The 24,695-nt window shown below is 39.4% G+C and overlaps 1 protein-coding gene across 4 annotated transcripts in view; it reads right to left on the bottom strand.

Moving 5' to 3' along the window:
- Window positions 1-24,695, bottom strand: part of METTL16 (methyltransferase 16, RNA N6-adenosine) — a 69,680-nt gene that overhangs the window by 29,630 nt on the left and 15,355 nt on the right. For all 4 annotated transcript variants that reach the window (XM_077851740.1, XM_077851743.1, XM_077851741.1 and 1 more), the window contains 4 exons: window positions 15,102-15,301; window positions 10,155-10,295; window positions 7,856-7,971; window positions 5,350-5,492 (listed from right to left, as the gene is read on the bottom strand). In XM_077851740.1, the coding sequence (XP_077707866.1) occupies window positions 5,350-5,492; window positions 7,856-7,971; window positions 10,155-10,295; window positions 15,102-15,301 (600 nt within the window). The remainder of the gene's footprint in view (window positions 1-5,349; window positions 5,493-7,855; window positions 7,972-10,154; window positions 10,296-15,101; window positions 15,302-24,695) is intronic.

Below are 24,695 nucleotides of genomic sequence, written 5' to 3'. Positions count from 1 at the left end.
AATCTTCACTGTTGTCTTATTTAAGGAAACTGCCACAGCTCTTCCGAGTGGCCTGAGGTAACCTCCGGAAATGGTTCCTTACTCACTGGGCCCAGAAAACCTACAAAATCATGCAAGTCAAGAGGTTCAAATCTTCGTATTCACTTTAAGAACATGCGTGAAACTGCCCAGGCCATCAAGGGTATGCATATCCGAAAAGCCACCAAGTATCTGAAAGATGTCACTTTGTAGAAGCAGTGTGTGCCATTCCGTCGCTACAATGGTGGAGTTGGTAGGTGTGTGCAGGCCAAACAGGGGCTGTACACAGGGTTGGTGGCCCGGGAAGAGTGCTGAATTTTTACTCCACATGCTTAAAAATGCAGAGAGTGATGCTGAACTTAAGGGTTTAGATGTAGATTCTCTGGTCATTGAGCATATCCAGGTGAACAAAGCCCCCAAGATGCAACATAGAACCTACAAGGCTCATGGCTGGATTAACCCATACATGAGCTCTCCCTGCCACATTGGGAGATGTGATGATTCTTACTGAAGAAGAGCAGATTGTTCCTAAACTAGAAGAGGAGGTTGCACAGAAGAAGAAGATATCCCAGAAGAAACTGAAGAAACAAAAACTTATGGCCCGGGAGTAAATTCTGCATAGAATAAATGCAAATAAAAAAAAAAAAAAGAAACTGCCACAGCCACTCCAACCTTCAGTCACCACCAGTGAGCAGCCATCATCACTAAGACAAGATCCCACCACCAGCAGAGAGCTTATAACTCATTGAAAGCTCAGATGACAGCATTTTTGTAGCAACAAAGTATTTTTTTAAAAGATTTTATTTAGGGATCCCTGGGTGGCGCAGCGGTTTAGCGCCTGCCTTTGGCCCAGGGCGCGATCCTGGAGACCTGGGATCGAATCCCACATCGGGCTCCCGGTGCATGGAGCCTGCTTCTCCCTCTGCCTGTGTCTCTGCCTCTCTCTCTCTCTGTGACTATCATAAATAAATAAAAAATTAAAAAAAAAAAAAAAAAAAAAAAAAAAAAAGATTTTATTTATTTATTCATAGACACAGAGAGAGAGAGAGAGAGAAGAGAGAGAGAGGTAGAGACACAGGCAGAGGGAGAAGCAGGCTCCACGCAGGGAGCCCGATGTGGGACTCGATCCCGGGTCTCCAGGATCACACCCCAGGCTGCAGGCGGCGCCAAACCGCTGCGCCACCGCCAAACTGCTGCGCCACCGGGGCTGCCCGCAACAAAGTATTTTTATTTACCTTTCTTAAAGATTTATTTATTTATTCATGAGACACAGAGAGAGAGAGGCAGAGACATAGGCAGAGGGAGAAGCAGACTTGCTCTGGGGAGCCCGATGAGGAACTCGATCTCAGGACCCCGGGAGCACTATCTGAGCCAAAGGCAGACACACTCAACCACTGAGCCACCCAGGCACCTCATAATAAAGTATTTTTAAATTAAGGTATGTACATTTTTTAAAAAGATTATTTATTTATTAATGAGAGACACAGAAAGAGAAAGAGAGGCAGAGACACAGGCAGAGGGAGAAGCAGGCTCCATGCAGAGAGCCTGACGTGGGACTCGATCCCGGGTCTCCAGGATCAGGTCCCAGGTTGAAGGCGGTGCTAAACCGCTGAGCCACCCGGGCCGCCTTGTACATTTTTTAAAAAAGATATAATGCTATCTGTTCGTGCATATACCATATGCACTGGGAAACCAAACAATCTGATCTGTTTTTCTTGTTTTTAAAGATTTTATTTATTCATTTGAGACAGAAGGATAGAGACAGAGAGAGACAGACAGACAGAGAGCACATGAGCAGGGGGAGAGGAAGGAGCAGGAGAAGCAGACTCCTCACTGAGCAGGGAGCCTGATATTGAGCTCGATTCCAGGACCCAGAGATCACGACCTGAGCCAAAGGCAGACAACCAATGAGTTGCCCAGGTGTCCCAATTCATTTGATTTGTTTCATACTGCAATATTCACATCATTGCTGTGGTCTAGAACCAAACCATTACCTCCAAAGGCACATTTGTATACAGTTTTCACAGCACCTAAAATTTGAAGAGTTGCATAACGCCTGGGTGGCTCAGCAGTTTCAGCATCTGCCTTTGGCTCAAGGCATGATCCCGCGATCCTGGGATCGAGTCCCACATCAGGCTCCCTGAATGGAGCCTGCTTCTCCCTCTGCCTACGTTTCTGTCTCTCTCTCTCTCTCTGTCTCTCATGAATAAATAAATAAAATCTTAAAAAAAAATAAAATAAAATTTGAGGAGTTGCATAGTGATATTAACAATGTCAACTATAAAAATATGCAGGAGAACATGAACTGGTACTTTGTACAAATGAAAGTCAACATAGAACAACGTGAAGTTGTAAATAATATGAGAAATACTGCTTTATTATCTTTTTAATAAAAATTAATTCATTTCTTTTCCCCTTTTGAGTATCCCTCTCAATCTGCCTGAGTCCTACTAGAGCAGACAAGACTGCTGAACCCTATTTTTAAATGTATCATGGACAACGCTTTCCATCTATAATACCGAGGTTAAAATGGTCAACTCTCCAGGGATATGATGGGCTCTAGCAATTTATTCTTCCTAGCAAACACATACCTTTCATTCAATTTGGAGGCTGCCACTGAGCCAGATATAGGCAGACCTGGAACATATCGATCAATTTCTCTCCCCTAGAATGGTGTTCCTTCAAAATATATTTTTGTAGTTCGGGGTGTGCCTGGGTGGCTTAGTCAGTTAAGCATCTGACTCTTGATTTTGGCTCAGGTCATAATCTCAGAATTATGGTATCAAGCTCCGCATCAAGGATTCTCGCTGGTAATGGAGCCTGCTTAAGAATGTCTCTCGCAAAAAAAAAAAAAAAAAAAAAGAATCTCTCTCTCTGGGGTGCCTGGGGGAGCGCTATTGGTTAAGCATCTGCCTTTGGCTCAGGTCATGATCCCAGAGCCCTAGGATCGAGTCCCAAGTCGAAGCAGGGAGCCTGCTTCTCCTTCTGCCTGCCATTCCCCCTGCTTGTGCTCATTCTCTCCCTCTGTCAAATAAATAAAATATTTTTTAAAAAGATTCTCTCCCCCTCTCCCTCTGTCCTATACCCCTTCCCTAAAAAAATAAAACATACTTTTGTAGTTCAAATGAGATTTCAGAAATAACAGAAATTTACTGATTGAAAAAATTTACTAATTTACCAATTGAAAAAAAAAAAAAAAACCTGAAAACAACCTTCCCCATTTTCCTGGTTGGCTCCAGTTCCCTCAAAAGCCAACAGTACGGGATCCCTGGGTGGCTCAGCGGTTTAGCGCCTACCTTCGATCAAGTCCCACATCGGGCTCCTTGCACGGAGCCTGCTTCTCCCTCTGCTTCTCTAGGTGTTTCTCATGAATAAATAGATAAAATCTTAAAAAAAAAAAAAAAAAGCCAACAGTAGATTCTAAAGTAGCCACATGGCCCTGGTACCTCTTCACAATTTCAGTGCTTTGCTATCTCCTTTAAGCTTACTTTACTTATTCAAACTCTTCTCAATGCTCAGTAAGTCACTTTCCTCTTCATACCCTAATATGTATTTCAAGAAATCAATTTTTTTTTTTTAATTTTTATTTATTTATGATAGTCACAGAGAGAGAGAGAGGCACAGAGACACAGGCAGAGGGAGAAGCAGGCTCCATGCACCGGGAGCCCGACGTGGGATTCGATCCCGGGTCTCCAGGATCGCGCCCTGGGCCAAAGGCAGGCGCCAAACCGCTGCGCCACCCAGGGATCCCCAAGAAATCAATTTAAAGCAGAAATGACTTAACCTTTGGCTTCAACGATGTGTAAAGCTTCTGAGGCGGACCACGCAATTATCTAGTTGCTTTGCACAAATGTATAAACTTACATTTAACAAATTAGGATATTCACTGCTTTGGAATTGGCCTTTAAGTAAAATAGGCAGCTTAAACACATATAAATCCAAAAGAAAAAGAAAAAGTCTACTTTATCTGGTAATTTCATTGGATTTATACACAAAAGAAATGGAAGTCTTACAAGGTATTTGCACACCCATGGTCACAGCAACATTAATTCACAATAGCCAAAAGGAACCCAAATGTCCATCAACAGATAAACGAATATACAAAATGTGATATATACAATGAAATATTAACATTATTCAGCCTTAAAAAGGAAAGATATTATGACACATGCTATAATATGGATGAACACTGAGGACACTATTCTAGTCCCAAAAGGACAAATACTGTAAGTCCCTAGAATAGTCCAATTCATAGAGACAAAAAAGACTGTTATTTGCCAGACACTAGGCTAAAGGGAGGAATGAGGGATTGCTGTTTAACATGTAGAGAGTTTTAGTTTTACAAGAAAACAATTCTGGAGACTAGCTGTATAACAATATAAATGTACTTAACACTACTGAACTATACACTTTAAAACATATAGTTTCATGTTACAAAAAACTTTTTTTGAAGATTCCATTTATTCACAAGAGACACAGAGAGAGGCGGAGACACAGGCAGAGGGAGAAGTAGGCTCTCTGCAGGGAGCCCAATATGGGACTCGATCCCAGGACCCCCAGATCACAACCTGAGCCGAAGGCAGACACTCAACTGCTGAGCCACCTAGGTGCCCCTAAAACTATAAATTTCATATTATGTATATTTTATGACAATTCAAAAAAAATCTTCTCTATGTCCCAAAGCTAAATCCTAGGGTTAAAAGCCCTTTTACTTTTGAACTCCCACATTATCCATCATTTCAACACCATTTGGCAGGGTGAGAAGTCAAGCGAGACAAATAACATTTTTCCAGTACCTTATGCTGCTTAATGACAGGTGTGTTGTCCAAAATAATTAGCTTTTAAAAAGGAATAGCCTTGACTCTCCTCTGGAACTGGTTAGTGATCTCAGTTTCCCTTCATTAAGTTCTTGACAGCTCAATGTCCTCACATCTGTCATTGTTTGGGAGACTGATTCCAAGAACATAAACTGCTTCAAGGACTAGGCAACAAATTTATTCTGGCTAATGGGACAGATCTGAACCCATCTGCTTTCTAATCAAAAGCCATATTTGAATCAGTTTTGTTCCACCACAGTACCATACCAAAGGGAGCAATGTAATCATACGGTATTTTCCTCCTTTCTATTCATGTTGTACAAGAAACACAAATCAATTAAAAGCATAAGAGCATCCTCAAAACAGGGTCTCTGCAACCTGTGGAATCTGCAACCTTTTCCATTTTTATCTGTTTATTCTTCGGACTACTGCGATGACATTTCCTCTAAGTGACATGGTCTCTTTTAGAATTACACAGGGAGAAAACAGTCACACGTTGTTATAACTAACTTACCTTAATCTTTTTTTAAGTTGTAAACTGTCATGGATGATCCTTTTAACAAACTCTAATTCACCTCCTTCTGCCATGATTTCTGTAATACCTCCTGTATTTACAGAACTAGGTGGAGGTCGCCGAGGATTTCGAGAGTTTACTCCCTGCATGACAACAACAACAATGATATCTGGTGAAAATTTTTTATGCTGTAAGACTAATTCTTTAACCATAATCTAATTTTAAATGAGAATGCTCAGGTGTAATTTAGCTTCCAAATATCATGCTAGATCTAGGATTTAAAAATCATACAGCTGTTGCAATATTACATTTTAAGCAACTGCATTTATCCTAATATTCTTTCCCAGGATCTTTTTTACTTTCTTTTCTTTTCTTTTCTTCTTTTCTTTTCTTTCTTTCCTTTCCTTTCTTTTTCTTTCTTTTTTTTTTAATTTTTATTTATTCATGATAGTCACACAGGGAGAAAGAGAGAGAGAGAGAGGCAGAGACATAGGCAGAGGGAGAAGCAGGCTCCACGCACTGGGAGCCCGACGTGGGATTTGATCCCAGGTCTCCAGGATCGCGCCCTGGGCCAAAGGCAGGCGCCAAACCACTGCACCACCCAGGGATCCCTCTTTCTTTCTTTTTTAAGATTTTATTTATTTAAGAGACAGAGTGAGCAAGAAAAGAGAACACACAAGCAGAGGCAGAGGAAGAGGGAGAGGGAGAAGCAGACTACCTGCTGAGCAGGGAGACCAATGTATGGCTCTATCCCAGACGCTTATGTAACTGAGCCACCCAGGTGCCCCATCTTCCACCTTTGTGATTTAACATAAAAAACTTTACCTTTTTTTATGTAGCCTGTCACTTTTCTTTATGTTTTGTCTTGGTATCATATAGAAAATATTGTATCCAAAGATTATATAAATATTTATTTTCTTCTAGCACTCCTATGGTTTCACTTTTTAAGTTTAAATATTTAATCCCCTTCTACCCCAAATCATATTAAAAATATTAAATACATCAAATATCTAAATATAAAAGCTAAAATTAAAAACCCTTGGAAGAAAACATAGGAGTAAATCTTCAAGATTGGATTGGGCAATAGTTGCTTAGAGAAATTGGACTCCTTGAAATTAAGTTTGTAGGCTGCAAAGAACACAAAGAACGTGAAAAGATGAGGTGCCTGGGTGCTTCAGTGGGTTAAGCAGCTGCTTTCAGCTCAGGTTGTAATCCCAGGGTCCTAGGATAGAGCCCTGTGTCAGGCTCCCTGCTCAGCAGGGAGCCTGCTTCTCTCTTTTCTCCCTCACCCCCTTCCCCTACTTGTGCTCTCACTCTCTCAAATAAATAATATCTTAAGGAAAAAAAGGTGCAAGGACAATCCACAGGAGAAAATGTTTGCAAATATTAAATCTAATAAGGGACTTGTGTCTAGAATATATAAAAAATTCTTACAATAATAATAAAAAGAAAAATAATCCAATTTTTAAATGGGTAAAGGATCTCAATAGTCATTTCTCAAAAGAAGTAGACAAACTGCCAAGAAGCACATGAAAAGCCATTCAACATAATTAGCCATCAGGGAAATAAACATCAAAACCAAGACGAGATACCACTTCACACCCACTAGGATGGCTATAATCAAGAAGACATATAATAACCAGCACTGACAAGCATGTGGAGAAACTGGAAATTGGAATCCTCACACACGGATGCTCACATCAGCATTTTTTCTAACAGCCAAAAAGTAGAGACAACCCAAATGTCCATCAATGAATGAATGGAAAAGTAAGATGTGGTATTTCCATATAATGGAATATTCTTTGGCAATAAAAAGAAATTAAGTACTGATATATACTGTAATATGGATGAACCTTGAAAATATACTATGTTTAGTGAAAGAAGCCAGTCACAAAACAGCACATATTGTATGATTCCACTCACAGGAAATGTCCAAAACACGCAAACCCATCAAGACAGAAATTAGACTTTTGGTGACTTGGGACTATAAGAACTGTGAGAACTGAGAGTAACTGCCAATGGGGATGGGATGGGTAGGGGAGTGATGAATATGTTCTGAAAACGGACTGTGGTGATAGTTACACAAATCTGTGAATATACTAACAATAATTAAATTCTACCCATTACGTGGGTGAATTATATGGCATGTGAATTATATCTCAATAAACCCGGTATAAAAAGAAATTTAGTTCTGATGCTAGTAATATTCTATTTCTTCATCTGGATGCTAGTTCCACAGGAGTGTTCACTTTGGAAAATCCAGTTTACACTTACAGCATGGGGTATATGTCTTCATAGATACATAAAATATACTGCTACTGGATTTCTCATATATGGTAAGCCAATAAAACTTCTTTTATTAAATCAATCTGAATTGAGTCCTCAGGTGCTTGATACCAGAAGCATCCTAATTCAGTTTCCAAAATAAAAGTTGTTCCTTGCCCCTATCTTTGCAAACATCAGCAACTTAGATAAATAGTTAATCTTAAACCAAAAGATGCTTTACCTTGGCTTCCAACTGATTGGCAAAAAAGGGAGGGTTGCACATGCAAAAATCATAGATTATCTCAGATTCTTCTTTAAGGGCATCCATCAAGAGTGTCTTCTGTGGTACTTTTACCACTAGGAGAAAAAAACAGGAACTGTTAACTACTCTTAATGTTCTGATAGTTTTCAAATATGACCACAGATTCTATGACACTAGTTCCTTCAATAGATAAGAGTTTAATTTCCCTCTCCTTGAATATAGGCTGTACTCAGTGACTCATTTTTATTGAACAGAATGAATATGAAGTGAAAGGATGTCACTTCTGAGGCTAGGTCATCAAAGAACAATGGCTTCTTCCTTGTCCTATTTCTTGAATTAACTGAACTAAGAGAAGCCAGCTAACACACTGTAAAGTGGCTCAAGTGGCCTAGAGGAGAGATCCACGTGAATGAATCAAATTTCCCACCAACAGCCATGTTATGTGAATCATCTTGGAAGCAAACCTCTATCCCCAGTCAATCCTTCAGATAACTGCAGATTCATCAGCCTGAACCAGAACCACCCAACTAGGCCATGCCCAAATTTCCTGCCCACACAAATTATGAGATAAATATTTATTGTTTAAAGTTACTAGATTTTGACAGGCACTAAGGAGAGCACTTGATGAGATGAACACTGGATGTTATACTATATGTTAGCAAATTAATTTAAAATTTTTTAAAAAGTTGCTAGATTTTGGAGTAATTTATAACACAGAAATGGACAACTGAAAAACACATAATGATATGCTTAACACCAGTGAGAAAAGCCTAGTTTCATAAAAAGACCTAAATTCTCTTTAATGAAAAAAAGAAAAAATGAACTACTCTTCAAATATACCATAAGGACAAAATTAATTAAAAGTAACTGGTTACTAATGGGGCTTGACTATCTGTGGCACAATTTCATGTACTGAAATAAAAAAGATGGTATATAGCAGGGTTTTACTTTTAAAATCCTGGTGACTAGGTTATTTTATATACAATTATTTTCCATAATTCATTCATAGTAGTTATGTTCTATAAAGCCACCATGAATGAACACTGAATTGGAACCAATGGCTCCTAAGAGAAATATAGGGTTAGGTAACTGTGAGCCTCTGATCAAACATTCTCAACAACTGAACAATATTATAATTATATATGTGTTTCTGTTTAAAGACACTTTATTTAATATACATTGTTGATTCATTAACACTAAAATGGCGGCCCATAGCACAAAACTCATCTGAATGAAGCTTTTCTTTTTTTTTTTTTATTTATGATAGTCACACAGAGAGAGAGAGAGAGAGAGAGAGAGGCAGACACAGGCAGAGGGAGAAGCAGGCTCCATGCACCGGGAGCCCGACGTGGGATTCGATCCCGGGTCTCCAGGATCACGCCCTGGGCCAAAGGCAGGTGCCAAACCGCTGCGCCACCCAGGGATCCCTGAATGAAGCTTTTCTAACTCATGTATTTGCTCTGTAACATTCATCATAGTCTTCTTATACTTAAGGAACACCTACTAGATAGCACTTAACCACTATGTTTAGGGGCCATTTTAAATAGCAAAATCACCAAGAAAATGCACAAAAGTGCAAAGAACGTGACATTAAATGGACTATGAAAATGACACTGTCTACAGGACAGAGCTGAAACAAGACAGGGCATCACCTTGTTCAATTTCAGCTGGGAACCTGCATGTTGGATAACTCAATTTTTTTGCCACTCTACGCATGTCTGTGAATGACCATAAAAGTACCTCAAGTACTGATTTTGAGGTTAAACCCCAAAAGGCAAATTCACAAATACAGAATCCAAAAATTATAAGGATTAACAGTATTTACCGTATTTCCTTTAGAGTTAACTCTGATAACAAAGCTGCAAACCTCATTACAATGTACCATTTTTTTTTTCTGTTCTACTTATTTCCAAGATTTTATTTAAATTCAAGTTAGTTAATATATAGCGTATTAGTTTCAGGAGTATAATTTAGTGATTCATCACTTACATATAACACGCAGTGCTCATCACATCCAGTGCCCTCCTTAACCCCCATCACCCATTTAGCCCATCTCCCTGCCCACCTCCCCACCAGCAACCCTGTTTGTTCTCTATAGTTAAGAGTCTCTTATGTTTTGCCTCCTCATTTTTATCTTATTTTATTTTTCCTTCCACAATGTCCCATATTTTTTTAAATTACCAAAGTCTGTATATTAAAGCAAAAAATGAGATGTGTTAAATTATAAAGAAAGGTTAATAAACAGTGCTTGAAAGGACATTTATTCTGTAGAGCTAACCTTTTATAAGATCAGATAAATTATTCTGTTCCACATTTTTCTTCGCATAGTTGAAGCACATGTCATCTACTTCTGTTGCAAGGAAATACCAGCCATTTAAGGTTGTTCCAAGTAAAGGATAGATGCACGATGCACCAGTACCTAGTAAAACAAAAATTCAAAACACATTGCACACAGAGGAGAGAGAAGTGAGAATAACAAGCCAAGACACCATTCTTCCTTTCTTAGAATTCGTCTTATAACCTTAACAGTTTAAATCCTAAGCTGGGGATCCCTGGGTGGCGCAGCGGTTTGGCGCCTGCCTTTGGCCCAGGGCGCGATCCTGGAGACCCCGGATCAAGTCCCACATCGGGCTCCCGGTGCATGGAGCCTGCTTCTCCCTCTGCCTGCGTCTCTGCCTCTCTCTCTCCTCTCTTTGCATTCTCATGAATAAATAAATAAAATCTTTAAAAAAAAAAAAAAATAAAATAAATCCTAAGCTGATACCTGATTACATACAATAGCTGCTGGGCTCTCTAGTCATTTCAGAGAAGTCAGTTTTACCTCAAAACTGGATTCAAATTTCTTAGAGGACAGAAATTCTGCTGCTCTCTTCTTTTGTATGTTGTATGTAAAATGAAGTGTGCATATCTGAGTGGGGATCAAGGACTACAAGACTGATAAACTAAAAACTGTCAAAACAAGTTAATTTACTTCATAAAATTTTTCATTTTAAATCTCACAAAACACTCAATTTTATGAAATGAAATCAAAGCTTGGAATAGATCAGTGTACATCCCATATCCCAAAAGCAAAAAAAAAAAATAAAAAATACATAGGATATAAAATTTTTATGATTATTTAAATGACCAACTCCCCACATATCTGTAAGTTGTTACTTGAAGGAAATCAGTAGTTTTTAAAAAACTAACAAAACAAAACACACAAAAAACAACCAAAAAGATAATTCATTTCTTAGATGCGATGACAGAGAAAAACATCTGATCCTGATCCAAAACATCAATCATTGGCTTGCCCCACCATAGTTTCAAGGAAGACATTTCAAGGCAAATGTTTCAGGCAAAGATCACTCTTTGACAACTAGGGTTTGGTCTAAACTTCTATGTAGATCCCTCAACCATGGACTAGACTATATACTAACCACAAATACTGCTTTATAACCACTCACTAATCTTGGCCAGAAAGATCCAAAAGCACACATTCAAGAGAAGAGGAGCCAGTGATTCTCCTGAAGGTCTAAATTTCTTTTTTTTAATTTTATTTATTTATGATAGTCACACACAGAGAGAGAGAGAGGCAGAGACACAGGCAGAGGGAGAAGCAGGCTCCATGCACCGGGAGCCTGACGTGGGATTCGATCCCGGGTCTCCAGGATCGTGCCCTCGGCCAAAGGCAGGCGCTGACCTCCTGAAGGTCTATGGAAGTCAGCACCTACCAGCCTTGCTTTCCCCTGACCACATCTTGGTGCCAATCTAGTCTTCTAAGGATTTGGCAGGAAGAGATGGGGGCTAAAGATATCCCTCACCCAGAGGAAAGCTAGGGTCATTGTACTGCTTTTTCTTTAAGTATTAATTAAGTAAAAGATAGGACAATAACTAACAGCCCTTTGACAGTCCCCTAGATAGCTATTCTTCCTATCATGTTTACCCAATAGCATCCTGGCCCTGAGGCAACTGGTCAAACACCTCCCTGGGGATGTATGAGATAGTGACAGAAGGGGTAAAGGGAACTCAAGCTTCTCTCAGAGGCCACAATTATTTAGTACCTGCTAACCATTCTGGTAAACCAGAGTCATTCAGAGTAAGAACATTTAAGAAGCTCTACGAAAAAATGTCTGGACCAAATACCAGGCCCAGATAACCACCTCTTCATACTTCAATTCATTTAAAAGCAAAGACCAAAAAAAAAAAAAAAAAACACTTTCTTTCAATTGCCCAAAGATCAGGCACCTCCAAAGTAATAAATATGTAGGTAGGGGAACCCGGGTGGCGGTTTAGCGCTGCCTTTAGCCCAGAGTGTGATCCTGGAGACCCGGGATCGAGTCCCACATCAGGCTCCCTACATGGAGCCTGCTTCTCCCTCTGCCTGTGTCTCTGCCTCTCTCTCTGTGTGTCTCTCATGAATAAATAAATAAAATCTTTAAAAAAAAGAATAAGTAAAGGATTTGTCCTCTGCCAAAAAAATCAAATTTCTTCATTCTTAAGACCAAAAAGACTTGAATTGTAACATCCTAATCCCCTCAGAAAGCTGAGTGACATTTAAAAATGGACAATAATTCTTGTAATGATAAATAAAAGTGGAAAGTGTATAATCATAGAATTAGAGCAAACTGATGGAGTCTAGGGGAAGAATTTATATAAAACCCTAATTAGAATGAATGTGATTTCAGCAAGAGTGCTCCTTATGAAGAGCTAACATCCATTAACCTCTTATATCCCCCAAGTGTTATTTTAGATGGTTTGGGGCATAATTAAAATAAACTAGTACCAAGTAGGCTCTACGCTTCTTAAGCTTTCTATAACCCATCAGCCAATCTTCTGCCATGAACATAAAAGGGCAGAGCTTTTATTAAACCCCTCATTTTTCAATAGTACTTAGCTCCTGTGGGGTGTCCAGAATTTTGAATGTTGAAATAATGATGGTATTTATCCAGGAACATTCAACAAATTATTTACTGGATACCTACTATGTACCAAAAATTTTGGTGGGCCTTGGGATGTTATGGTAAGCAAAAAAGTAACAGGCTCTGCACTCTGTAATCTAGTGGTTGAGAAAGACATTAATCAGACAAGTGAATGCGTGGTTAAAAATAAATCGAATACCATGAAAGAAGAAACATGGTTTTCTAAAGTTCATAATCAAGGAACTTGCCTCTTGCTGGAAGGTCAGAGACGGCTTTCTTGAGAAAATAAGGCTTGAGTTGACAACTATACAATAAATGAGATTAACAAGGTAATAGTGGGGAAGTTACAGACAGAGGGAACAATATAAATAAAAGCTAAAGTCATGGTGCCTTACTTAGAAGAACTAAAGACAGGATGCCTGGCTGGCTCAGCGGCTGAGCGTCTGCTTTCGCCTCATGATTCCGGAGTCCTCGGATAGAGTCCCATATTGGGCTTCTTACATGGAGCTTGCTTCTCCCTCTATGTCTCTGCCTCTCTCTGTCTCTCTATCTCTCTATGTCTCTCATGAATAAGTAAATAAAATCTTTAAAAAAAAAGAAGAAGAAGAACTAAAGACTACAAGTATAGAAAACAAGGAAGAGAAACACATTGGATGAGGCTTAGAAAGGCCCAAAGAAGAGGGAAGGGAACAGACAATGGACATGCTAACAGACTAAGGCAGAGAGTATTGGTTATTTATCAGAGCAATACAAAGGTCATTAAAGTGGTAACATGTGACATGTGAGCAGGTATGGATTTATACATACTTCCTGAAAAATGAAAATGTGGAGGCAACAGAGTGGGTGAGAAGAGTAAAAAAGTAATTCTGGGGGCAGCCCAGGTGGCTCAGTGGTTTAGCGCTGCCTTCAGCCCAGGGTGTGATCCTGGAGACCTGGGATCGAGTCCCACGTCAGACTCCCTGCATGGAGCCTGACTCCCTGCTTCTCCCTCTGCCTGTGTCTCTGCCTCTCTCTGTGTCTCTCATGAATAAACAAATAAAATCTTAAAAAACAACAACAAAAAAAAAGAAATGATGATAGACATTCTTGGTGAGAAAGGGGAGATATATCAAGGACTATCAAGGATGGCGGGTGGAATGTGTGGATTTGCTGAAATAAAGAATGAAGAAAGAGGACCAAGATCAGAAAGAAAAGAATAGGAGTCTGGTCTAGGACATGGCAAGTCCACAACATTCTTGAGATATCCATATTTTGGACATATGGGACTATAGCTCAAGATCTGAGTTGGCAGAATATATGAATTTGTGAATTGTTTGCATGGAGGTGGAAAACAGTCACAGAGGTGGATGAAATTGCCTAGAGTTAGAATTCTGAATAAGAAAAGGGCTAAAGACTGAGTGAACTTTAAGGATTCTCAACATCTTATGGCCAGGTATAGGAAAGTAACAGGGGAGAAGAATGACTAGAAAGGAGAGGAAAACAGGAGGAAGCCATGGAGGAGCATGCATAAAGGGGGAGCCAATAAACGACCTGAAAAGGTCATGTATGAGGATGACTAAAAATGTTTGCTAAAAATGCATGCAAATGTCAAAATTAAACATTTACAATTATCTAGAAAGTATCTTTCTCTACCATGATTAGAAATAGAGCCATATAGCTTTCTTTTTCCCCACAAAGGATTAGTACCGGCCAAAGGATTAAAAATGTTCTTAACCCTATCACCTTAAAACAGTGGCTATGCTAAACATACCCTGGCTTCATTTCCTTATGTATTTCCTCTAATTTCCCAAATGAATAAACTAAACAGTGTTTTCTACTGCAACAGTTTACAACCAAAAGAATATCTTAATGACTTTTTTCCTCTCTTTAATTCTGGATTAAATGCCCTTTATTAATAATCATCCAAGAGATTCCTGAAAGTATCAGCTCACATGATCTTTTATTAAACGGCCATCATAAAATATCCCAATATGGGGACTGCTGTACTAACACCAAATAATCCAGAGTAAAAATAACGTCCAAAAGATGCAGACATCAATACGGTAATCTGAAAAGCTAAGAAAACAAAAGTCTCACTTGAATTCTGCACTGTTATACCCCTGCTCCGTTTGGTGCTGAAAATCCGTTCTTGGGAGAAATAAATGGCAGAAAAGCCCAAGTATAGCAAACAAGAACAGTAGTGTCTGTAGCCAGCGTCTTTTACACACAAATATCCAGAAGAGAAGCTTACAAAGAAATTGACCTTGTAAAATTTATGAAATTTATGTTTAGCTAAAGAAGAATTGAAAAAAAAAAGAAAAAGAAAAATTGAAAATCATATATACCTATGTCAATTCCTCTTCGGAGAGTACTTTTGTCAGAGCCCTGATGACCAATGAGATCTTCTACCCAATGAATGTAGTTGAGTCTCAAGGGAACTGTAGGAATCAGTCTTTCCAATGGAATATCAATAGAAAGTCCAAAATCTTCCTTTAGAAGAGTACAAGTCAGAGCTCTGACTGCTTCCGGGTCTTTAAAATTCAGACTGAGGGGCGGAGAAAAAGAAATAAAATATTAGTAAGATTCAATATGCTACACAAGCTCTATGGGGGCCAGACAACACCGAATCCCCATTTGAATTTTCTTGGAGACCACAGATAAATAGCTATGTAGAGCATTCAGTGCAGTGACAAACACGTGGGTGTTCAACAGAGTCATAGAATATGAAAAGCAGTATAAACTGCCACCAAAAACACTGCATTTTCACACAAGGAACATGGAGGACATGAGTGCCTCTGTTCCAATTCCTGTTTGATGGTCTCCTTAGTTATGACTTTGGACAAGTTATTTAACCTCCATGAGACTGTTTCCCCAGCTGTAAAATGGGGATAATAATACCTATATTATATTGTTGCTGTGAGATAATCTGAGAAAAATTAGCATAATGCCCAGTAAGTATCATACAAATGCTGGCTGTTTTTACTCTTATCATTTTTTTTTAATTTCTTTTTTTTTTATTTATTTATGATAGTCACACACACAGAGAGAGAGGCAGAGACATAGGCAGAGGGAGAAGCAGGCTCCATGCACTGGGGGCCCGACGTGGGATTCGATCCCGGGTCTCCAGGATCACACCCTGGGCCGAAGGCAGGCGCTAAACCGCTGCACCACCCAGGGATCCCCAACTCTTATCATTAACATCATTGGACATTAACACTTTAAAAAAAATTGTGTATACACACATACATATACACACACAACACACACATATATATTAAGATTTTATTTGACAGAGAGAGGGAGAGAGAAAGAGAGAGCACAGGTAGGGGAAGGGGCAGAGGGAAAGGGGAAAAACAAACTCCTGACTGAGCAAGGAGCCCAATGTGGGGCTCCATCCCAGAACTCCAGGATCATGACCTGAACTGAAAGTAGATGCTTAACTGACTGAGCCACCCAGGCGCCTAGACATTAGCACTTTTTGAAAATCATATTTAAAGATGGAAAGAAAGCAGTATAAAATGCTTAATAATGAAAACAGGATAAGATACTTAAATATAATAAATATAATAATTTTAAACTATTTTTAGTTTAAAAAACTATTTTTAGCAGCTTTACTGAGGTATAATTTACATAACACTCGTTAAGTATACAATTCAGGAACCCCTGGGTGGCTTAGCAGTTGAGTATCTGCCTTCAGCTCAGGGCATGATCCTGGGATACAGGATCCAGTCCCGCATGGGGCTCCCTGCATGAAGTTTGCTTCTCCCTCTGCCTATGTCTCTGCTTCCCTCTCTGTCTCTAATAAATAAATAAAATAATTTTTTAAAAAGTATACAATTCAACAGTTCTTATTATATTAAGAGTTGAGCAACTATCACCATGATCCAATTTTAGAACACTTCCATCACCCCAAAAAAGACATCTCATGCCCGTTTGCAAGCCATTCCTTATTTCTACTCTCAGTTCTAGGCAACCACTCATGTACTTTCTGTCTCCACAGATTTACTTCTTGTGGACATTTCATCTAAATGAAATCATAAAATATGTGGTCTTCATGTCTAGATTCTTGCACTTACCACAACATTTAGGAGATTCACCAACAGTGTGGCATGTATCAGTACTCCATTCCTTTATGTGGCCAAGTAATACTCCATTGTAGGAATAACTGCATTAATGGTTTGTCCTGTCCATTTACCACTTAAGAGACATTTGGGTTGTTTCTACTTTTTGGCTCCCATGAACAAAGTGCTTTAAATATTCACATCAAGTCTTTGTTTATGATCCATATATGATATCTATGTTTAACTTTTTAAGAAACTTGTGCCAATATAATTGCTTTAATGTTAAAATGGTGATAAGTGAAAACCTTAAAACAAAACCAAAGATCTTATTTATAAATGGGGCAATGTAAGAGCAAAAAGCCAGTAATTGGGGCCAAATTAAAAAAAGGAGCTTTGAAACTTTGAAATTCTGGCCTAAAGTTGTATGTTCCCATTTTAGCCATCAACTGACCCATCATTTTGAAAAACTCAATGCTCAGACAGACAGAAGAGAGTAATTTATCCACCTCGATACCATGGAAACTTCAGGTAGATACCATGGACCAAAACTCCACAGTCACCCACAGCAAAAATATTCTAGAGTATGGGAGTTCAGAAATCTTGAATCTGCAAGCAACTAGCCACGAACTGAAGGTCACTTCAATTCTTAGGTCTCAGTTTCTCCATCTATAAAACTAAGGGATTGTACATAAAAATCCAAGGGTTCTTCCAGATAAAAATTTAAGGATTTATGATGCATACTATGAATTAGTACAATGATATTCACTTAAATATTTGTAGAGCAAATTAGAGAGACATGGAACAATTAATACAATTACTGAAGACATAGAATAACTAAACAGTAAAGATTACCATTATCCTCCAGTCTAATACCTAACAAATTCTTTATCCTTCTGCTTTAGGATATTAAGCATATAACACTATTGAAAACGTATTAAGGAATATACAATCAATGGGTATAGATGACATGATCTTTTTTTTTTTTTTTTTTAAAGAGGATGGGGCAGAGGAGAAAGAGAATATTAAACAAGCTTCACTCCCAGCTTCGAGTCAACAAGGGCTTGACCTGACAACCCTGAGAGACATGATGTACTCTTTTAAAAAAACTGTTTAGAAAAAAAAAAAAGAAGCTGTTTAGAAAAACACAACTTGAATAGTAAAAGAATTTGTGAAGAGTGATGATGAACAGGATTAGATTTCAGAATTTAGATGTTTGTTATCTATACATAAACTACACTATGAATAAGGTTTCTTATGCTATGTAAGAATGCTTCAGGGTTGGGATGCCTAGGTGGCTCAGGGGTTGAGCATCTGTCTTTGGTTCAGGGCATGAACCTGGGATCCTGGGATCGAGTCCTGTAAATGGCTCCCTGCAGGAGGCCTGCTTCTCCCTCTACCTATGCCTCTGTCCCTCTGTTGTCTCTCTCATGAATAAATAAAATCTTAAAAAAAAAAAAAGTTAAAAAGAAAAAGTGAAACCACACACACACAAACACAGAGGAATACTATTCAGCCATAAATATGAATGGAATCTTATTATTTGCACCACCACTGGTGGACCCTGAAGGCATTATGCTAAGTACAATAGATCTGAGAAGGGCAAATGCTGTATGATCTCATTTAAATGCAGAATCTGGGGATCTCTGGGTGGCGCAGCGGTTTGGCACCTGCCTTTGGCCCAGGGTGCGATCCTGGAGACCCGGGATCGAATCCCACGTCGGGCTCCCGGTGCATGGAGCCTGCTTCTCCCTCTGCCTATGTCTCTGCCTCTCTCTCTCTCTCTCTGTGACTATCATAAATAAATAAAAATTAAAAAAAAAAAAGTAGTCTTAAAAAAAAAGGGGGGGGGGCAGCCCCAGTGGCACAGCGGTTTGGCGCCACCTGCAGCCAGGTTGTGATCCTGGAGACTGGGGATCGAGTCCCACATCAGGCTTCTTGCATGGAGCCTGCTTCTCCCTGTGTCTCTGCCTCTCTCTCTCTCTCTCTCTCTCTCTCTGTCTCTCATGAATAAATAAATAAAATATTTTAAATGAATGAATGAATGAATGAATGAATGAATGAATGCAGAATCTAAAAAAAACAAAAAACATCTCATGGGGCACCTGGCTGGTTCAACCAGTAGAGAATGCAACTCTTGATCCTGGGGTTCTGAGTCCAAGTCCCACATTGGGGGTAGAGTTTACTTAAAAAACAAAAACAAACAAACCAAAAAACTCATAGACAGCATGGTTGCCAGAGGCAGGAGGTGTGTGAAGTGGTGAAGGGGGTCAAAAGGTATACATTTCCAATTATACAATAATTAAGTTATGGAGAAGTAACGTACAGCATGGTGGCTATAGCAAGTAATACTACACTGCAAATTTCAAAGTTGCTAAGAGAAACTTAAAAATTCTTATCACAAGAAAAAAATTTTGTAACTATATGATGAGAGATATTAGACTTTGTGATCATTTTTAATATATACAAATATTGACTCATCAGGTTATATATGTAATTGTAATTATATTTCAATTTTTAGAAATGAAAGTTTAGGGCAGCCCAGGTGGCTCAGCAGTTTAGCGCTGCCTTCGGCCCAGGGCGTGATCCTGGAGACCCGGGATCGAGTCCCACATGAGGCTCCCTCCATGGAACCTGCTTCTCCCTCTACCTGTGTCTCTGCCTCTCTCTGTCTCTCATGAATAAATAAAATCTTAAAAAAAAAAGAAAAGAAAGTTTAATAATATCTATAGCAAAACAGAAAGAAGATGGCTATAGTGGAATCTCAAGAGATATAATCAGAACCTAGAAGCCCTGAAAGAAAGAAAGAAAGAAAGAAAGAAAGAAAGAAAGAAAGAAAGAAAGAAGAAATAAGAGAAAAGAGAAAAGAAAAGAAAAAAACGAAAGAAAAAAGAAAAAGAAGAGGAGAGGGGAGGGGAGGGGGAAGGGGAAGGAGAAGGAAGAGAAGAGAAGAGAAAAGAGAAGGCAGCCAGTCTGGGTGGCTCAGCGGTTTAGTACCACTTCAGTCCAGGGCGTGATTCTGGAGTCCCAGGATTGAGTCCCACGTCAGGCTCCCTGCGTGGAGCCTGAGTCTCCCTCTGCCTGTGTCTCTGCCCCTCTCTCTGTGTGTGTCTCTCATGAATAAATAAAATCTTAAAAAAAAAAAAAGACCCTAGAAGTCCTAAGCATACCCAGAGTTCCAGATCTTGGGTTTCCAAATACCACTCCCACTAAAAGGAATCAGAGTTCTTTAGCTGAATTGCTATTCCAGGTTTGAAGTAGGAGAAAGTATAAAATGAGCCTGGAACACTACATTGTATCAGAAAACAGGATATGTGGATTCCTGGGTGGCGCAGTGGTTTGGCGCCTGCCTTTGGCCCAGGGCGCGATCCTGGAGACCAGGGATCGAATCCCACATCGGGCTCCCGGTGCATGGAGCCTGCTTCTCCCTCGGCCTATGTCTCTGCCTCTCTCTCTCTCTCTCTCTGTGACTATCATAAATAAATAAAAATTAAAAAAAAAAAAAGAAAAGAAAACAGGATATGCTCAAAGATGAGGAAAATCAAAGGGACATGAGCCAGTTAACTGGCTCCCACTGACCAAATGTAGCACAATTTGAATGAAGAATGCTAACAAGGGATTATAGCCCATAGAATAAAATAAAAAAAATACATGAGTCCATACTTACATAAACAAATGAGGAAGAAAGGACAACTCTTATTTACAGTAGAATAACTATCAAATGTAGAAGAAATGAAGGAGCTAGAAAATTATTTTTTAAAGATTTTATTATTTGTTTATTCATGAGATCCAGAGAGAGAGAGAGAGAAAGAGAGGCAGAGGGAGAAGCAGGCTCCCCGCAGGGAGCCCAACATAGGGCTGGATCCCAGGACCCCAGGATCACCCCCTGAGCCAAAGGCAGACCCTCAACCACTGAGCCACTCAGATGTCCCAAGGAGCTAGAAAATTACATTTGGCAATACTAATAACCATTTGAATTAAGAATCATCAGTGGATGCTAAAAACAGCAGATGAATGTTCAATGAGAAACAGAATACTTACATGGTCTCAAAGTACTTCCCCACAAATTATCAATTACAAAGAAGAAAATAGTAACTCTATAATGAAGAAATTCGACAAATACCACCTTAAACAAGTAATCAAAGTTAACACCACTAATCATGGGACAAACTGACATCATATGCTTCAGTGATACATCAAGAAGGACAAAACAGGATAAAGAAAACAAGAACACATGCAAAATGAAATGGAATTCAAGAATGAGATAGTGGTGATAATGGCAAAATACTGTCCACATAATAAAAACTAATTACACAATTTAAAAAGGTGAATTTTATAATATATGAACCCTATCAAAATAAATGAAATGAACATGGTGTTAAAAATAGAGAAAAAGGGATCCCTGGGTGGCGTAGCGGTTTGGCGCTTCTCCCTCTGCCTATGTCTCTGCCTCTCTCTCTCTCTCTCTCTCTCTCTGTGTGTGACTATCATAAATAAATAAAAAATTTAAAAAAAAATAGAGAAAAAATAGGGATGCCTGGGTGGCTCAGCGGTTGAGCAGCTGCCTTTGGCTCAGGTCGTGATCCTGGGGTCCTGGGATGGAGTCCCGCATCAGGCTTCCCATGGGGAGCCTGCTTCTTCCTCTGCCTATGTCTCTGCCTCTCTCTCTTTCTCATAAATAAATAAAAACCTCAAAAAAAAAAATAGAGGAAAAAATAATTGGAGCACCTGGATGGCTCAGTCAGTCATGTATCCAAACTCTTGGTTTTAGCTTAGGTCATGATCTCAGGGTCATGCAATCCAGTCCCATTTCTGACTCCATCTCCAAGTCGGGGGATAAGCCCTGCCTCTGGCTCCAGACTCAGTGGGGAGTCCCTCTCCCACCACTTCTCCCCCGCCCCACTGACCATGCTCTTTCTCTCCCTCTCTCCCTTTCAAATAAATAAACCTTTTTTAAAAAGTTAAAGACAGGGATCCCTGGGTGGCGCAGCAGTTTAGCGCCTGCCTTTGGCCTAGGGCGCGATCCTGGAGACCCAGGATCGAATCCCACGTTGGGCTCCCTGCATGGAGCCTGCTTCTCCCTCTGCCTGTGTCTCTGCCTCTCTCTCTCTCTGTGACTATCATGAATAAATAAATCTTAAAAAAAAAGTGTATAAAAAAAAACCTATGTGGGCAATAAACAACTCAGGCTGACAGGCTGTACTGTAAAGTGGAATTATTTTAAGAAGGTGGGGTACTTGGCTCCCCTATACTGTTAAAGATGAAGTATAAAAATGTTTCACTCCTGAGTTGCCTGGCTGGCTTAGCTGGTAGGGTATGTGACTCTTGATCTCAGGGTTCTAAGTGTGAGCCCCACACTAGGTATAGAGATTACTTAAAAAACAAAATCTTTAAAAAAATGTTTCACTCTCTTTGAGCACTACTTTGTTCAACTGAGTTATATGGAGTTGTGACAATGGGCATTTATTCCTTTATTCATTCAACATTTATCACGTATCAACTATGTGCTAGACATTGTGTAAAATGCTAGAGATATTGCATATGCAAATACAGACATGCTCTCTCCCTTCCTGACAATGACAGTCTGGTAGAATCACTCAAATACGTGTAAAATTGTCACTGTGATGAATGCTGTAAGATAGGTACAAGGTGCTGTGAAACCTACATAATTAGTGGGAACTACCTTAGAAAAGTCAGAAAAGGTAACCGTGCTAGTAACTGAGAGAAGAATAAAAATTAACAAAGAATTGGAGGAAAGGAACATTGCATTAACATGAGTTAAGAAGCTGGAGAAAGGTGGCAGTGGCAAAGATAGCAGAAAGTAAAAAGAATTAAGAGATATTCAGGAAGGAAAATTTACAAGATGTGGTAATGGACTTGTATGTGAAGTGAGAAAGTATGTATTCATAGAAGTTCCCTAGAGATCTGGCTTATTCAACAGGATAGACCACTAATGACATTCACTAAAATTGGGTACTCTGACAAGAGAATCATTTTCTAGGGTAAATATCACAAATCTGAGCTGAATTGGAGACATTCAAGCAGAGATACTAAGGAAGCAGCAATCTCTAGGTATAGAGGCCAGAAAATTCATCTAGGGAAACAAAGGTATGAGTTATTTGCAAACGGACAAATGAGGCCCTGGAGTGATGAGAAAGTTTAGGGGGAAAATACAATATTAGAAGAAAAGAGAGCTCTGCACTAAGCCTTGAAGACTCCTTTAATGGTAGTATATACAATCACTACAAGGAAGCAATGCAAGGAGACACAAAGGGTAGAAGAAAAGTGTAGTGCCAAGGAAGCCAAGGGAAGAGGGTATCCATGAAGAACAGTGTCATTGTAAAGTAACCTGCTTCTCAAAAGTAAAATAAAAACCAAAACTGCATTTAGTGACACAAGACCACTGGAGACCTTTTCAATTAGAAACCACCCTGCAATGAGCTGAAGATTAAGTATGGTGTGGGAAAAATGAAGATGGCAAAAACATTCTTCAAGAAGCTGAGTGGTGCAAGAGAGGAAGTGAGATGGGGCAGTGGAAATGGTAGGGTTGATGGAGAGATTTTATTAGTAATTTTTTAACTGAAGAATTTAAAAGTCAATGGAGGGCAGCCCAGGTGGTACAGCTGTTTAGCGCCACCTTCAGCCCAGGGCCTGATCCTGGAGACCCTGGAGTCCCTCTGTGTCTCTCATGAATAATAAAATCTTAAAAAAAAAACAAAAAACAAAAAACAACAGTCAATGGAAAGTCACAAAGATCACATATTATGATTCCACTTATACGAAATGTCCAAAACATGCAAATATGTAGAGAAAGTAAGCAGATTAGTGGTTGCCAAAGGCTACAAAGAGAAGGGAAGGAGTTGGAAGTGACTGCTGAATAGTTTTCTTTTGGAGGTGACAAAAAATGTTGTGGAATTAGTGGTGATGTTTGCACAATCCTGTGACATATTAAGAACTGAAATGTACATTTTAAAATAATGATTTTAGGAGCACCTGGGTGGCACAGTTGGTCGAGCATCCGACTCTTGGTTCCAGCTTGTGTCGTGGTTGTGAAACCAAGCCCCATGTCAGGCTCTGCGCCAAGTACAGAGAGGTTTCTCTCTTCCTCTACCCCTCCCCACTATGTGTGCGCACTTTCTCTCTCTCAAATAAATAGGTAAATCTTTAAAATAAAATGATTTTATAATATGTGAATTATCTCTCAAATTTCTAAAAGTCAAAGAGAAAAAGCCAGTTGATAGAGATTAAATAATTAGAAGGGAAACTTAACTAAGGTTCCTAAGATGAGGGGAGAGTATGGGATCCACATGCCAGATCTGATTAGAACATAGTAATAATAGTAATAGTGCAAATTATGAATAATAATTGAACAAAACCCAAAGCAGACCCATGGTCTTTTGTTGTGTTTTCCACCAACTCATACTTCTCCACAACTGATTTTTGTTTAGAGAGGGACAGAAAGAGGAGAGAGGTGGCCAGAGGGAGGGGGAGAGAGAGAGAGAATCTTTTCTTTTTTTTTTTTTTAAGATTTTATTTATTTATTCATAGAGACACACACAGAGAGAGAGGCAGAGACACAGGCAGAGGGAGAAGCAGGCTCCATGCAGGGAGCCCGATATGGGACTCGATCCCGGGTCTCCAGGATCACACCCCGGGCTGCAGGCGGTGCTAAACCGCTGTGCCACTGGGGCTGCCCACAGAGAGAGAATCTTAAGCAGGTTTCATGTCTAGTGCAGACCCTGACACAGGGCTCAATCTTACAACCTGAGCAAAAATCAAGAGTCAGACACTTAAATGACTGAACCACCCTGGCATTCCCCCTTAATTTTTTTTTTAACTTAAATATCCCAAGGGTCAAATAAGCAATTAGATCACAGTATC

The sequence above is a fragment of the Canis aureus genome, chromosome 16 (genome assembly GCF_053574225.1).
Source record: "Canis aureus isolate CA01 chromosome 16, VMU_Caureus_v.1.0, whole genome shotgun sequence".
In the NCBI taxonomy this organism is placed as follows: Eukaryota; Metazoa; Chordata; class Mammalia; order Carnivora; family Canidae; genus Canis; species Canis aureus.
This window is presented reverse-complemented; position numbering and strand designations above follow the sequence as displayed.